This window comes from Notothenia rossii (genome assembly GCF_949606895.1).
Source record: "Notothenia rossii genome assembly, chromosome: 5".
NCBI classification, from domain to species: Eukaryota; Metazoa; Chordata; class Actinopteri; order Perciformes; family Nototheniidae; genus Notothenia; species Notothenia rossii.
In genome coordinates this window covers 77074564-77091559 of record NC_136903.1, presented here as the reverse complement: position 1 = coordinate 77091559, position 16996 = coordinate 77074564, and the positions used below count along the sequence as shown (strand labels likewise).

Genomic DNA, 16996 nt, shown 5'->3' with positions numbered 1-16996 from the left:
ATGCTGCACTGGCCTTTGGCCCCTCTGCTGCTAAACCAATTAGCCCATCATGGAGGTGGTTACACAGGGGTGATACACTCGCAGACATATGTTCGCATGAATGCACACATGATCGGACCCATGCGTGCACACACATAGGCTGCAAACATGGAGGCTGTGCAACCCAAACAGTCCACAAATGATGCACTAAGCCAGGAATATCCCACAGAGGGAAAATTAACCATATTCTGAAAATTAATCATATCTTCAGAAAAAGCCTCCCAGGAAATATGAAGCACTCGAAGCACATCAGAAACATAAAGGCTGGTTAGTCATTTCCACATGTTAATTCTATCAGTATGGAAACCCCCACCCCCCCATCTCCTCCACATCTGCAGACAAAGCATGTGACATGTATCCATAAGAGGGAGATTCATGGCCCTCTTCGTGCTGGACACATGTGATGCTTCCTCCCATATGGAGCAGAGCTGCACACTCTGAGGATGAGAGGAGTATGTGTCCTGATGGTTTGTGATGGGGGGGAGGGGGGGGGGGGGCTTATTAAGTGTCCTGAGAGACAGCTGCAGGGCATGAGTCCATTTTAGTCATTGGTTAATTAAAGCTTGATTACATCGCTTCCTTATTAAATAGAATAGCCAACAAATGCCTTGAATATTATTCATGCTCATAAAAGTTCTTCAAAAGAAAATTACTTCTTATCATTGACATTGTGGCAGTTTTGCTATTTTAGAGAATAAGGATGGGTCGGGCAATCTAAAGTCTAAGTGTTGTCATCTGTTAGGACCTCGTTCCCGTACAGTCTTAATGATTTGTGTTTTGCTAAAGGGGAGGATATAAGCTCGTAATTAGAGGTCAGTTTCTCAATAGCGTCACATCAGGTATAGGTTTTGTTTTCACTGCATTATTAAAAAGGAGTTACTTCAGCCCTTTAGCATAGTTGTCTTTTTCCACCCACATCTTTTATGCCAGCGTCCAGTTTAATTGCGTGGCTTTGCTTTGATGTCCTTATAAAGTTATCTCAATTTACATTCAGGGGTTGAATGATACTTAGTCACATGAGCTCTGCCACCGGATACCTTCATATGTTTCTGTTGCTTTGTAAAACAAAACTTTATGGATATTATAGTCTCTATAAAAAGAAAAAAAGTGAAGCTGCTGGCAAACTCTTAGCCAGGGAATTTACTCTCATAAGAATACAAATGATTTCATTCAGATTTCAACATGAACACAGCTTTATAGGCATTCATGTAATGTAGTTTTTGGATTGACAACGTTATTATCGATGCAATATTTGAAGTTTAAGTTTCACTGAATTGGATCTGCTGCACCAAGATGTCACTCAAGTGTAAATTATACCGATCAGACGCACACATGTGCATTAAACAAGACTGGAGTATAAATAAGTTTTAAAGAGAAAAAAAAACTGCCAGATTATATTTCCTACTCTTTACACTTTAGCTGAGAAGACTTACTCCCTGATTCTCTCTATCCCTCCTTCCCTCCCTCCCTCCCCTTTCCTCTCCTCTCCCCCCACCTCCCTCTCTTTCCTTGCAGACAGCGTCCTCAGCAGCCCAGAGTTCGTTTGTTGTTTGACGTTGTGTGAGTGCTGGTTTGGGAGATAATGTGAGCCAGGACCTAGTTTAAAGGACAATGCTCCAGGGCGTTCCCTGCCTCTCTCACCCCCTCCTCTCGCCTTCTCCTTCTCCTTTTTTCTGCTCCCTCTCAACAGATAGATTACTTTATAAATAATAATAAAAAAGTAATTAATTCTCTCAACTTCTGAGCCCTCCAGCCTGTGGCGAAGTGAATGGGGGAGTGGAAATTGATACAATGTGCATCCTTTCAGATAAATAAATAGTGCACTTGAAACACAAAAAGAGGCCCTTTCATACCTCCCTAATTTCTTCAACAGCCAAATTACATTTTTTTTGTCTGTGTGAATGTTCGACGAGATGTTCTTTGTTGGATTTCTCTCCGGAATAAAACAATGTGACAGAGACAGAGCTAAGAGCGATACCAAACATATATAAACAAAGCAAAGGGGTAAAAGTTAGCAACACTCTTACAGTATGTAAGTTATTTGTTTTTTTTCACTTTAGACAATTAAGTTGCAATATTTAAAAGTATGGCATTTATGATTTTATATTTAGAAGAGCAAACGTAATTTGCCTCAAGTTCTGTGACTAGGAAAAATGATTTTACAACAGATTTTTTATCATTAACGCCGCTAAAACGACTCTCACAATGGAGCAAAACAACACATATTCGTAAATGTAAAGAGCAGAAACGGAGCAGGGAATATATGACAGCCTATAGAAAGAGGGCGAGGGGGCAAGGAGGGAAGAGAAGTGATACAGAGTGAGTGAGAGGAGAGTGGAGGCTTTGGGAAGTACAAAGACTCCTGTAGGACTGCGCTGGCCTGAGGGCTAGCCTGCCTGGAGAGCTGATAGGAGCCCCTCTGTTCCATTCCCAGCGCCAGCGCCAACACACCCCACTCCACAAATACTCTTAATCTGCACAAGACTGGATTAGTTCCTCTGTCACCGATAGCACCCTGTTCTGCCCAAATCAAATGCCCCCAAGATGTACCTTTAAGTTAGGCAGAGGTCACCGGGGCAGACAGGGAAAAATGAGCACTCCACATGTCTGTAAGTTATCTGAGCGGTGCAGAATAGCATCTTGCACCTTAGCAGATCTGCCGGGCTGATACTCGCTTCAGCAGAGAGTGATTAAAGATCCACAGTGATGACACTGAATTTCAGATCAATATTTGAAGGCCAGTCCTGAGGGTGTGATTACAGGAAGGGAATATAATGTTTATTCTGTGACCCAGGAGTCACACTGATCCAGTCTCTGACATTGAGAACAGCCAAAATATTATACAGGAACAAAAAAAAAAGAAGATATATTTATAAAGTATAAACTAATACAAATCAAAAATAATAATAAAAGTAATAATACAAATAATAATAAAAAGACAAAATGTATATAAATATAATTTATAAGAAATATAAACATATATCAATAGATATTTTTCTTTGACAGCTAAATGACATTTTAATTGCTGTCAAATCCTGATTAAAAAAAAATATGAATCATACATCTGATAACCTTAAACGGACCCAAACTGAAGGAGTAAATAACAAATAAAAATATCAGGGAGCCCTCCACCCCAAGTCAGCCGACTCCTGCTACCACAACGTCCCACCCTTCCCCCATCCCTCACATGAGAGGGCTGGCCCAGCGGGCAGTAAGGCCCCTCATCTGAGCAGACAAAATGACTATTTAAAAATAACAGTGATTGCATAAATTGAATTAAAGCGTTTTGGTCACGGTGGAGGTGGCGCAAGGGGTGGCGTGGGCCGCAGCAGACAGCCGGGATGGTGGCAGGCAGCAGATGACGGGCTCTGGCCTGCGTGCCACTGCGTTAATTGGCTGCGGCACATTAATAAAAACTGAAAAGTGTCTTCCACCAGCTCCATAGGATGAAGAGACAGAAGCAGAATGAGAGGTAGAATAGGGAGGGGGTTGGTGCGAAGGAAGAGAAATGGGCCTTTGAAGAATATGGTGTGTATGTGGGGGGGAGGGGGGGGTTTGGGGTGGGGTGCTAATTGTGTTCAATTAATTGGCTGATTGGCACTGACAGAATCTGGGCACTGACAAGTCAGGCACAGATGAGGACGATTAGTGGGCACTGGAACAAGCTGTCAATCCTCACAACATGTTAGCCTTTCTGCGCCTGGCTGCGTCTCTTCTCCCTGTGAAGCTGTTCATGCATACAAAAAAAGCTAAAACAAGTGGAAAAATGAATATTTATTTGAGTCCATAACTCCTCTTTCTGTCTTTGCAAATATCCATTAGGCAAAATCCTCTGCAGCCCACTTAAGTTCATGCTAGTTTAAGTGTTCAAGAAAGCACAGCTGTTCAAGCCGTAGGAAGGCTTGCCCCCCCCCCCCTTCCCTCCTAAACATCCCACAGTATAAGCTATAAACTTGGCCCCGTGCTAACCAGAGGTTAATATGCCGTCTATTGGACTGCAATTGGAGAACGTGTGGGGAGCAATCCTCTATTCTCTGCTAGTGATATGCTTGAGCAACTATGGGATGGATTCAGCCACTGGGAACAAGAGAGGCCCCTTCAAGGCCTGCACACACACACACATACGCACACACACACACACACATATGCACACACAGACACACACACGCTCACACACACACATACAGACTTCAAATCTCCGCACCTTGCACCATCGCTTCTTCTAAATTAAACGGCAGATTTTCTGATTCCAGGAGAGTGGTTTCAGCGAGGCAGGGCCTGTGTGTGTGTGTGTGCATTGTGTGTGTGTGCAAGCTTGTGTGAGGGAGCAGATCCAAAAGGAAAGCGAGGCAGATCGAGGGAGTGTAGGAGAAAAAGGGGGGAGGAAGGAGGGAAGCGGGAGGGGTTGTTTGCTAAAAACAGCAGGGGCCAGGTCTAGTGAAAAATGTCAGGTCAAATTGTTCTTGACAGTGTTAATATCTGCACCTCATAGCCATAATTACATGTAAATAAATAGTGAAATAGCTCTCAGCTGGAGACTGAGAGGGGCGAGCTGCTGCATGAGACAGCCAGCTGAGGACCCAAACGCCTCCCATATTCTCAGCGTATTGTCAGGAGAAAGAAAAGAGGGGAGATAAAAAGACATGTGCAATGAAGCATGCTGGCAATAGATACTCACATTTTGAGCATGCTTTTACTTTTATTTTAAAGACTAAGCCAACTGTGATCAACTGTGCAAAGGGGTCACAATAACAACAAAGTCCTCAGTGAAGTCAGGGACTAAGAAGCCAATGAGGGACAAGAAGAAAGACAGAGGGAAGGAAAGACAAGATGAGAAAACGTGTGAGAGAGAGAAAGTCTGAGAGAGTATTAATCACAGCTATGCACCTGTCAGAGTGGCATCTGGAACTAAGAGGAACCACATGCAGCTGGACAACAACCCGAGACCTCCGGCTAGCAGGACAGGTTCACAGCGAACCTCCTCCTCCTTCCCCAGCCATCCCATAACCCCCTGCACCCTGAGCCTTGACCCCGGAGATAGGTCACCTAGCGTTCACCCCGCACACACGCTTCACCTGTCCAGTGACTGCATTTTATTATTAATATTATTTTTTCATTATTATTGTAATACGATACATGTCACCTTCAAATTGCATATGTATGAGGCTGGACATCTTCACCGATAAGCATGTGACACAGTGCATGTCTGTGCGTAATAGGTATTTTAGATAGGATCGATGTCTGCGCCTATACTTTAATAAAGGCAGTACCACTCACCACCTTATAGGCATTTCAACTGCGTGGGACACACAGCATGTGAATCAGTCTCAGTCATTTTCCTCCTTAAATCCCCATCTTCTAGGATTTACTGAAATTCATATTGGCTGCCTCTGCAAGATAAATGTAAATCACATTCCCTTATATTTGTTATTTATCAGGATGCAGCAGCTCACTTTCAGCAGGAAATATCTCTCAGCCGCATACAAACACCCTTGCATTTAAATAGCATTTTTATTGTCCGCCATAGCCTTTCATCTGGGCGTAGGGAGAAGAGCTGCCTCTCGAGGGGAGAGAGTTGGAGCAAGAGAGGAAGGTGGGGAGAGAGAGGGAGCGAGAAAAAAGCACTATTGGCAAGGCATCATGGGATGACAAAAAGCCAAATGGAGGGAAGGAAGGTTGGTAGGTGAAAATAGATTATGAATGCATAAAGCTCCAACCAAAAATATTTTGGAATGGAAAAGAAGATGGCTTCACTTATGGGTGCTCGGGAGAGATGGAATGAGCAACACATGGCTCAGGTATACAGAGTGCTACCAAACGAGGCCTACATGTAAAGCTGCAGCTAGAACCATGATGCCTTCAAGAGAAAGTGCCATAAAGCTCTGAGTTTATAATGAGAAAGAATAGTAGCAGTTATGTCATACTTCATAAAGCTACAGTCCATGCAGATATGTGTCTTTGCAAGCTGCGGAAACAAACCAAGACCCATTAAGACACAGATGACGATGTTCCAACGCAACATGACGACGAGCACAGTTTGTGCAGAGGCACATTTCTAGTGTCACAGATACTGAATATTTCCTCAGAGTTCAAAAGTGTTGCAAAACAACAGCAAACACTAATAATCTGTGCAGAAACAGTATAGCCAGTGGATATGATTTACAGTCCCTGGATTTTCTTGGCAGCTGCCAACAGCAGGTCTCTTTTTCTGAAAGCCTCTTACATCTTTTTTTATACTTGCCAAATTGAAACAGTATTTGTTTTAATGGGAGTTCTAATTAACCAGTATGTATTCCCCCTCTTGCTCTGCGAGTGGCTGAGCTATGAATGCAGGCTATGTGCTCATCCCCTTTGATTTGTTGTCAGAGGAGCCTGCCAGCTGACACAGTGCCCGGTGAGAGGCTTAATGCCCAAGTTTTAATAATGTGGGGGACTACATGAATCTCCCCCTCTCATTGGTATTCAGGTGCAGAATGTCTTGTTAGAAGTCAGAGAGGGAGGAGGAAGGAAGCCAGAGCTCCAGATTGTTCCGTATATTTTCCCCTCTCCATTTTTTTTTTTTGGCAACGACAGAGCTTGCTTCTTAAAAATAATTCATCCCGTTTTTAAAAGAAGCGTCTGCGCTAGCTAATGGAAGAGCAGCAGCACAGTTTGGAGTCTCCCCTGGCTTATCTCTCTCAGACAGTTGTGGGGAGTCGCTGGTGAGCATGGTGTCAGCGTGCGTGGTACGGTGCAGCGCCGCGCGGGCAGGCAGGCCTGGGGACACAGATCAAAGGGAGGCAGGGGTGAGAGCCGCTCTGCCTCTGATCCCGTGTACGTGTGTGTATGTGTGTGTGTGTGTGTGTATGTTAAGGCCCGGCCCACTCACACAGCCCAAAGGCCCTCCTCAGATACACACATACACATCCTTGTCATTCCAAAACACACAACACTTTCATAAAACTGCAAAACAGAAAAAAAGTTTGTCACAAAACTTTGCAAACTTCCTTCATCAAAACAGAAATAAAATCTCTATCAGTCACACCTTTGACTTCCCACTCTATATCAAGTCTCCCTATCATTTTGAATAACTCGTGAACATCATCAACAGTGCATCTCCAACTCTGCAATATAAATGCTTTTTGTTTTTATTATCCGCTGATGTCGTGATTTCTGGAAATTTCTCCGAGGAGTGAAACCCAAGCTCTGCCACTGAGATCCTTTTGCAGGGTCTCCAGTCAGTGCAGTTGTTTTCTTTCCTCTCCCAGCAGGTGTCCCTGTCATGCAATAATGAGGAATTCAGCCAAAATGTCTCCCCACAAATGCAATGCCCATGAAAACTACTTCAAATAATCATTTGAAAAGTATCTAAAGGCTCTTTAGAGTATGATATTACCAGGGTTTGTAAAAAAATATTCAATATTCTTACGACTTTGTGTTGGCTGTCAAAGCGTGCCCTCTTCAGTTATAGAAGGGATGCTTTACTTGTGTATGCAAAATTCAAATATATAGCATCATGAGAGCCATTTATAAGGCCAAGACAAAGGGCTTTTGCAAATGCTTTAACAGGAAAAATATCCCAATGAAAAAGCATGCATGAGCTTGAATCTTCAGGTAAAGATGGATAAAAGAAAAACTGGAATGGCTGTCCTCTGTGCCCTTGCCTTTCCTTCTTTCCACACCTGCTGTGCCGTTAAATGAAACAAGACCAACAACAAAACACACTTCTGGTGTTTTCATACCTTTTGCCCAGCCATGCACAGCTTCACTCTCATCACCCCTAATACACTGCCTTCTTCAACCAGCAAAACACGTTGTACATCCCACAATGACAGCAACCAGTTTGAGTGCGGATGGCTTTTCCACCGCCTGTAATGGGAAAATGTGTGCTGTCGGGATAGGTTATGGGATTGGGATGGACGCGAGCCCCTGTCGGGACTGCTGAACGCTGCAGGATTCCATTACAGACTTGGCACCTCGCCGCTGCAGCCCATTTACTGGGAATCAGAGAATTTTTGTCAATCTTTACAGCAACTGCTAGGCCATCGATGCCAGACACTTGAAGAAATAGCTTGCACATACCGATGCACAAGCATATCTCCTGCAAACAGATGCTCTCTGTAACTTACAATATCAAATTCTCATTTCCATCTCGATAGAGAGTCTCTTTGTGTTGCTCTTTTTCCATTACAGGGAAGGGAAAAACTGGAAAGACTTGCTGTAAATCATGGGAAAATAAACTTTAGGTTTTCCAATGGTGAAACAGATTTGCTATTTGATTGAAATGTGTTCATTGGAAAATATTTGAATAAGTTCTGACATGGAAAAGGTATAGTGAGTATTTATTGTGTGAGTTTGTGTTGCAGGTTTTCTATGTATATCTGTATGTTTGTGAAGAGAGAGAGAGACAGAGAGAGAGAGAGAGAAAGAAAGAGAGAGAGAGGTGGGAGCTGCCCAGCCCAGCAGGACGCTGCCCCACAGAGTGAACTCTGATTCTGCTGTCAGTGGGAACATTCATCTCCATGCTGAGAGACTGATAGGAATGCCACACGGCATTCTGCATGCATTCAATACATTTAAATTCTGTGCAGTGAGAACATGGGGTGACACACCAAAAACATCTACACTACATGTCATTCCCCTCTGAGAAAAAATATAGAAGAAATCCACAATTTCTGTTCTGAAAAAATTACTTAATTAAAAAACAAATGTTTCATGTTTATTTTTATTTTAATTGAACCCTCTTGATAGAATAATTGAAAAGTGAAAATCCATGCTGTACAGTTGCCCAAAGGCTCCTGTCCTAATCCTCACTAGGACAGGAAATGTTTAATATCCCAACACATTCTTGAGTGCCTGTGAAGAGAGGGAGAGAAAGCGACAGTGTGCCCCATGCCAGTATTAGAGAGAGCCATTAATGAAAAAAAAAAATCGGCTCCATGTTCCTGGTGTTTTTCTGCAGGTTTGCAGTGAGAGCATTAGCAGTTAAAGCCCCTGTGCCACGATTAACAATCAAACACGCTGTGAGCCTCCATGTTATCCTCCGTCGCTCCAGCAGGAGAGAAAATCTCTTTTTTGTCACAAAATCCTTAATTCTTTCTTCTCTGAAGAAAGAGGGTAATACCAAGAATGTTTCCAATCTGCTTTGAGAAATATTTGAAGAAAAAAAAAAAACTCGCAATAAAACATGTGTGAACGACGGGGTAATTGTGGACAAATGCAGCATTGAAATTCATTTTCAACTCTTTACACACCATTTCAATCTTATTTTCTGCCTGTTAACCACATCGTGTTGGTGAGGGTGGGCAAGACTGGCCGGTATTGATGGGTAATTGTGTATAATTCACTCCGTACACACGATTTGCATCAATACAAATCATTTCTCATTCTGAGCTACTTAAAGCTCAACCCTTACCATAGTCGCATTTAAACGCTCATTAATGGAGGTGTCCAAAGAGGTTAACATGTGAAATCCTGCGCTTTTCACAAGAGCCGGCAGACAAATGTGCACGCACACACATTAAGATGGCACAGAGGAGAATGGGTAGTGTACATATTTGAGGGATTTAAACTGCAATTAGGAAACCTAGAAACCTAAGTAGCCTGGGTAATGCTCTCTTTTATCATGACAGGAGTGCACAGGAGCACGTGAAGTGGCCAGCAGGATAAACCTACTAGGAAACCTCACACGTAGAGGAAGCCTCTGTCAATCTGCGCATAGAGCTGCCTGGAAATCATGCATTAAAGTGATGGAGAAAATCTCTACATAGCAGAGAGTCTTCCAGCTGCAGACAATTACGTGAAGAAGATTATGGGTCTACATTTATAAGCTTTAGCTAATTATTTCATCTGCATGTGTTCTCAGTGCGCTGCGCGAGGATTTAGACGTCCCAGGAAAGTCAAAACCGCTGTTTGGAGCAGCTTGAGTACTTGCGGTACTATCAAGATGAATTTTAATTTGTTGATGTTAATCCAATTGTTTTACAAATGTAGCAATTTAGAGTAGCTGAAATAAATCCAGGGCTTTGGAAGGCGAACATGAAAGCCCACACTGGCAGTTATTTTCCTGAACATGCTGTTTCTGAATTTTAATTTCAGTCAAATACAATTACATATTCTGAAGAGTGAGAGGAGGAGTGAGGGAGTTATGGGCTGATAATGGTGAACATGAGGTTACTTCTTATATATGGAGGTAAAACTTGTTGGACTGACCTGTGGGGAGAGCCCGTTGCCCACAGAGTTCATGTGGTTGCTGGAGGCTGAAGGGCTCATGAAAGTATCGGAGTAGCTGGAGAAGCTGTGGCGATTGGACGAGAGACCATAAGCAGAGCTGCTGTCGGCACCCAGGCCTCCCTGGTGCATGGAAGATGGAGGCAGGGGCTGGGGTCTGTGCAAAGTACCGTCTGACACCAAGAGAAACATAAACATGTAAGAGAGAATCGAGGGAAACACACACTTCAAATTCTGAGTTGAATCCTAAAACGGCAGCCTCAAAGTCATAAGTCATACATTAACTTTGCTTTTTGCAAATTAATAATAATAGAAAAGATGTTAGTGGCACATGTCTTCTGTCTCTTTGCATACAAAAATATGGCAAATGACAGAAGTGACCTGACCTTTTTATGGACAGTAAAATAAGTGATGGTTAGTTTCCGTTCCACTGGGACAAAGATGGAATTGTAAACATAACTACATGCTGCATGGTTCTTATATGCTGCACATGTTTCATATATAATCTATAATTGTATTAACATGAACGTGAAATAAAGATGGCATACCACAAATAAATAGGACTAATGTAATCTTTACTTAAATTAGATTTAACTCAAAAGTACAGTATGTTTTCGGATGGAAATATTATCCGTTAGTCTTACCCTGTGATAGCGTGGTCCCGGGGTAGCCGGACTCTTGTAGCTGGTATGTGGGTAAATTTGGCATCCCTGTAGGGGGGAATCCTCCAGGAAGCAGGTGGTTGAAAGCCGCTAGCTGGTTGGCCCCGGCCTGTTTGCGCCACCGAGCTCGTCTGTTGCTAAACCAAACCTGAGAAGAGAAACACACACACAACTTAAAGTCAAAGCACACTTCAAACCTTTTTTTCAACTACTTTAGCTTTGACAGTTGAGCTTGTGCAGGTTTGTAGTTGTTTTAGTTTTATTCTTCATTCACTTATACTGTATTTGTGTTTGTGCTGTGAGAATTTGACTGCAGTAGACCCTCAGTAGCGTCTGCTAGCTCCTGACACCTGTGATTAATCTTCCAGTTAGTATGAGTGCCGTTGCTGGTGGTGGTGGAGCGAGTCCCTGTGGGAGCGTCCATAGAGGCTCAGTGGTCCGTCCCTGTTGTTCTTAAGTGGCTGAAGCTGTGATCTGTGTAAACAGGCTGCCCTAAGCTCACTTCAGAGGGGAGAAGTCATTTAAAGGTCAGAGGTAGGCCACTACCCTCCATATCACACACCTCAAGCATGTTTGTGAAGCTATTGGATGCTTGAAGAGAGGTCATCACTTCTCCAGAGACACAGAAAAACAGCCCATCCGCTGCCGTGCTGTTTCAGTGTGGTTGTTTTTAAAGCTCTAAAGTCAGTTTAAAGAGTAAGAAAATGTATTTAACTTTAGAGTCAAGACAGAGAGTTCCAAGGCTGCAAATAGCTAAATGTTCAAAAAATGAGCAGGACCAAAGCGCAGACACACACAATGTCAATCCCCTGAATGAAAAGGGGAACAAAATAGGACGCTTTTGAACCACAAAGATTTACACATTTTAAAAAGGCTTCTGCTTCAACAAAACATGAATATAATCAGGCCCTTTTGAAAAGAGCCAGCAACCTGTTCCATTTAACCAAGACAAGGCCCGGGCTTCACTGTGTGCTAAGGGTTGAAGGACATTGATCTATGCCTCGCACAGGCAATTCATCAGAGTTTAATACACTGTCAGCGCAGTTCATCTACTGTTGTGTTTCAAACGGCCCAAGCTATTGTGAGAGCACATGAAAGAGGGGGACAAAAGCCCCTCCATACGCCACGGAGAACAGTGGACACAAAGAGGGGGCGTCCCTTTTAAACAGGTCTTAAAGAGGGACACTTTCAAGGGGACTTACACAGCGACATACTCACTGCTTCTCGGGGACTGCCTCTTTTTGTACACACAAACATACATATAAACTCTTATAGGCCTACAAGGGATCTCAGCCCAATGGAGATCTTAATTTGAATGTGGTTCTTTTCCCACACTGTCGAAACCTCTGCAAAGACCAGGTGTTTTTTTTGTGCTAAAGATTGGTTTAGTCTTGACCAAGAAAAGAAATGGGATGCAACAGGCGATGACTCTCTGGGGCAAACCTCAAACAACGCAACTGGAAAACCAACAGGAAATCTTTATCGCAAGCCTGATTACTTCTAAAGACCCCGTTTGAATCCTTCAATCAGCGATTCCAAAACAAATGTGGAGAGTGGCTCCAGTGAAATTTCTGCTATTGGGATGTAGTGGAGCGTGATCCAAGGTCTGAACTAAGCTCCTACTGCGCCAGACAAACAGCTGCCTGCCTGGGGGAGGGGGGCACGGGTACACCCCTTTCTTCCACACACTCCCCTTCACCCCACCCCGCAGTGCCACTTCACCTCCGACCTCATCCACTCACCCCACCCCTCTTTTATGTTCACTTTAACTTCCTTCCCCCGTTGTCATCCAAGCTTAGGAAGGAGGTGTTCCATCATGGCATGACACAAAACACTTAAACGTTGAAGTCCTCTTCTTTTAACACTTTCCTTTCCTCACTGATGCATTTCAGTTTACTCCTAATGTTTCCAGTTCTTATGTGGATTAATTTGCAGATGCATCACCTCAATGCTAGATATATCCTTTCATTTCAAATGTAATTTACTTTGCAAATTAGTAGACTTTAAACAATTATTAGTCAGTCTTTTAAGAGCCTCAGTTCAACGTTAACTACCTAAATGACCAAACAGTCTGCGGCTTGGTTGAGTTAGTTAGCACAAAAGCAGAGTGTGTGCCTCCACTTTAATATATGGGCATAGGCTGCTGACTGAGTGGACAATTGGCTGTCTCCCGGCACAGACTGGGATAAACATGTGCACAAGTGGTGATGCACACGCACACAATTGCCCATACGCTATCACACACATGCATACATAACATACACACATCGGCTCTCACATAGACTAACACACAGCCTGAAGCTGAGGATTTGAGCCTGCGCTCTGGAACCTGATCACAAAGTCACCTTGGACCACAGATTCTCCTCTGCTCTCCCCAATCCGGTTTAATTCTCTGCAGTACAGAGAGCTGCAGCGCTCCTCTATGTCTCCCATATCTACCTACAAGTGTGGCTCACTTCTGTTTTCTTTTCACGGACTAAAAGGTTTCTCTGCATGCAGTGCACTTGGATGAGTCGGCACTGCATCTCTTTTGGGGAAGGTTTTGGGAGGAAGAGAGGATGGAAGAGCAGTAACCCATCTTACAGAAGTCAGTCTTAGCCCTGCTTGGGAAACAATAGAAGAAGACTTTGAGAAAGACGTATTTGGAGGAGGGTGAAGGTTGTTTTAGTTCTGGAAGAGGGTCTATTTGCAAACCTGAAACCTGCAATCGGATAACACCCATTCACAGTTTTAGTCTTCATTTCGGTGGCTTGCATCGCTTCATTGCATTTAATCTTTAGCCGATCAAGTGGAATTTTGTATTTTCTTATCGCTTATCTGTGATAATACGCACTCGCAAACATTGTGGATGTGTGACACTACCCTGCACTGCAGTAAAAATCTCTCTCTGTTGTTTCTCTTAAATAGGATCACTCATATTTCAGAATTCCCCGTTCAGACAATCCTCCATGAATTATTTTGTCACTGAATGTGTGACGCCTTTCAGGAGCCAATTTGCAACATTCGGTAGATGAATACCAAGAGCCGAGATAATGACAAAACAAAATGTGCTGCTGACTTCATATCCACAACAACACCGAGGGGTGATGCAACCAGCCTCAACATACAAATCCTCTTCTGTCTCATACCACGCAATACACCCCCCGTCCTCCCTCCTTCCCCTCTTCTTCCCCCTCTCTCTCTCTGATTCCCTCCCTGCTTGCCTTCCAGACTGGCACTATGCTAATTAAAGTAGCTAGGAGTGTGAATTTGAGAGGAGAGTGGGATTAGCTTGATAAGTATCAGGAGTACAGAAGCACTGTACCAAAGTCATTTAAATTCTAATAATAAGAAACTGTTAGAACATTCACACTGATGCATTGCAACAATTTCTACCCTACAATCTACACAAATCCTATTTATTCCTTTATGAAACATAAACCCATACTGGCGGGAATACAGTTGCCTGTTGGGTTTGGTTGTCACCACTCAGCTCCATTGTGATGTTCTCTCTTGCCGCTGGTACTTGACTGATATTATAACAATCAGGAAACTGTGTAGTACCTCCTGATACCTCCCAATGGGATTATATTTCCACTAGCTGTGTTGAAAACTGGTTTGAAAGCATCAGCATGAATTTGCCTGTACTGGTCCGTCACATAAAGCTATGAAGACCAGCACAAAGTCTCCATATAGCTCCTCTCTCAGTGCTCATTCCATTGCATCAACAGGCCAGCACAAGCCACAGTTAAAGAGAGAAACTTTTACCAAATTGATTTGCACGCTTCGTAAAAAGCAATGCTTATACCTTATTAGATTCCACTAAGTATAATAGCTACATGCAGAATGTTTATTGGCAATGAAAGAGGATCTATGTGACAGATTCAGTAAAGCAAGCCGGAGGCAGCATGCTGAGATGAGGAGCCTCAGCTGCGACTCAGGAGTCACTCTTTTAGAAAACTTCAGTCTAAATAGAGGAGATTGTAATTTGCTTCATCTGTGAACGCTGATTTACAGCGGCCCACAGCCTATTGCCTGCACCCCCTCCCCTCAGCTACCCCCACCAGGTCCACTTTGCTGAGGGACACAAGTGATGCCCTTTCTCTAATAGCTCACTGAATGGCTCTGCTGCCTGCTCCCGTTAGAACTGAGGGGTTATCAGATGGAAAGTGGCAGCACACACTGCATCAGCGGAGCACATACTGAAGGTAGACTTGGCAGGAATCCCTTCCCACTGAGACGGCCTGGAACTAATTGCAGAGAGATACGGATCATATCCCACAATTTGTCAGTTGGGGTGATAAAACCATCGCAGGGCTCATGGTGGTGAAGGAGCGCTGGTAGCTCTGCTGAAAGGGGCAGCGGGGCTGATAAAGATGGATGGTGAAAGGGTCTTAAAATGGCAGGCGAGGGCAAACACAAGGGAGTAAGCTCTGTTTATGAGTTTAGGTTGTGAGTCAGCGCTAAGCCAAACACTCATCACTTCCATAAGAAACTAGCGGTTTAATTTATAACACGGCTTCGGGCTCATGCGTTTGAATGCCGGGTGCAGCAGTGTTTGCACCTCATAAGTTCAGTTTAACTCTGAACCTGGAAAACTGCACACATTAACACTATGTTTAATGACAAATGGGAAGCAGTGGACCATGACCTCAGACACAAATTTGAGTTCAAATATGAGTCATCGACACCCCCCTGCTTATACTTTCTCTCGCCCCAAACACCAATGGGTTTGCGACCGACATCTGGAAGATGCGTCATTGCAGATGTGCTGCAGAAGCTTTGCTCTCGGGCCAAAGGGTCTCCTCTCTCCTGCCTGGTGATGGGCACCTTTGTGAAAGCCCAGCTGGTGGACATTTCCAGAACGATGTGTTGCAAACCATCAATTTCAAATTAAACACATCTCTTCAAGATTGAATTTATCTTGATTATTTATCTATTCATTAAAGGGTGCGAAGTTTATGTTTGTATGAAATTTCCACTCGTTTAACTTAAAAGCAGTGATAACCTAAAGATGTTTTGCTACCAAACAATCAGACTTAAGTGAGAGTTAAAGACACCCATCCCTCTTTACCAAACTTCGGCGCATATTTATTTATTTTGGCTACCAGAGCCCCTTTCTTCGTAACCTTCTCAGAATTAAATCTAAGTTGACCTTTTGAGACTTTCAAAGCCTTTAAGAATTAGATTACGAGGCAAACAGCATTATCAAATTATAGCCATGACTCAAATTCCTCAGGTTTTCACATGACATCATTTAAGTCTATTATCTAACAGTAAACACACAGCAGTCACTCCGTCTCCTTTCTTTCACAAGCTTTCATGTTTAGATATTTTTGTCAGGCTCCAAAAATATACAGATGCTTTGACAAGAATGGATTTTGTTTAAAAATGTATTACTGTCCTTCATGATTACTTTAAATTGCACAAGATTGATCCATTTGTGCATGGCTTTAATTATAAGCTTTTCAAGTTAAGCAATATATTTGGTTTTTACAATGATGTGTATTTATTCAATCATATTAGGATTGTTGGAACTAAATCTACAAAATGCTAAATCAAATTTAGTTTCTATATATTTCTTATCAGAATGTAATAGACAAGATTTTCAAGAGAAATGATTCATGCTTTCAGTTTTTCTATGTCATGCTCAAATTTACCTCTTAAGATAAAATAATATATTGCCTTATAACAGCCATGCGAGAAATTTCTCCTCCCTTGAGTGAGGCATTAAACACTCAGACATATAAGACATCCTTTGCGTGTTGGGGGGTTTCAAGATGGACAAAGACATGTGTGGAATTAGTTACCCCGACTGCATGTTTGTAGTGTGATGAACAGTTAGCATGCGGTGAGGAGTTTGGGGGGTTCAGAGGGAGTGTGAACCACTGTGGTAAGAGGAGAGGGGTGCCCCAGACCTTTTCTCTCTTTTTTTTTTTTTCACTAGCAGCTGATTGATTAATGTTGTTGTCGGGGCATAGGGTCCCTGGAGAGGATGAGGAGCCCTGTGTGATATGTGGAGGGTTTTACAAGCAGCGGCGAGCTTGAAAGTGATGGGATGAGATCCTGGCCAAAGGCCGAAATGAGAAATCCATCAGGAATGCATT

The 16996-nt window shown here is 43.1% G+C and overlaps 1 protein-coding gene across 4 annotated transcripts in view; it reads right to left on the bottom strand.

The window, feature by feature from the left end:
• pax7a (paired box 7a) overlaps window positions 1-16996 on the bottom strand; it is a 43404-nt gene that overhangs the window by 4978 nt on the left and 21430 nt on the right. For all 4 annotated transcript variants that reach the window (XM_079681276.1, XM_079681278.1, XM_079681277.1 and 1 more), the window contains 2 exons: window positions 10893-11058; window positions 10231-10421 (listed from right to left, as the gene is read on the bottom strand). In XM_079681276.1, the coding sequence (XP_079537402.1) occupies window positions 10231-10421; window positions 10893-11058 (357 nt within the window). The remainder of the gene's footprint in view (window positions 1-10230; window positions 10422-10892; window positions 11059-16996) is intronic.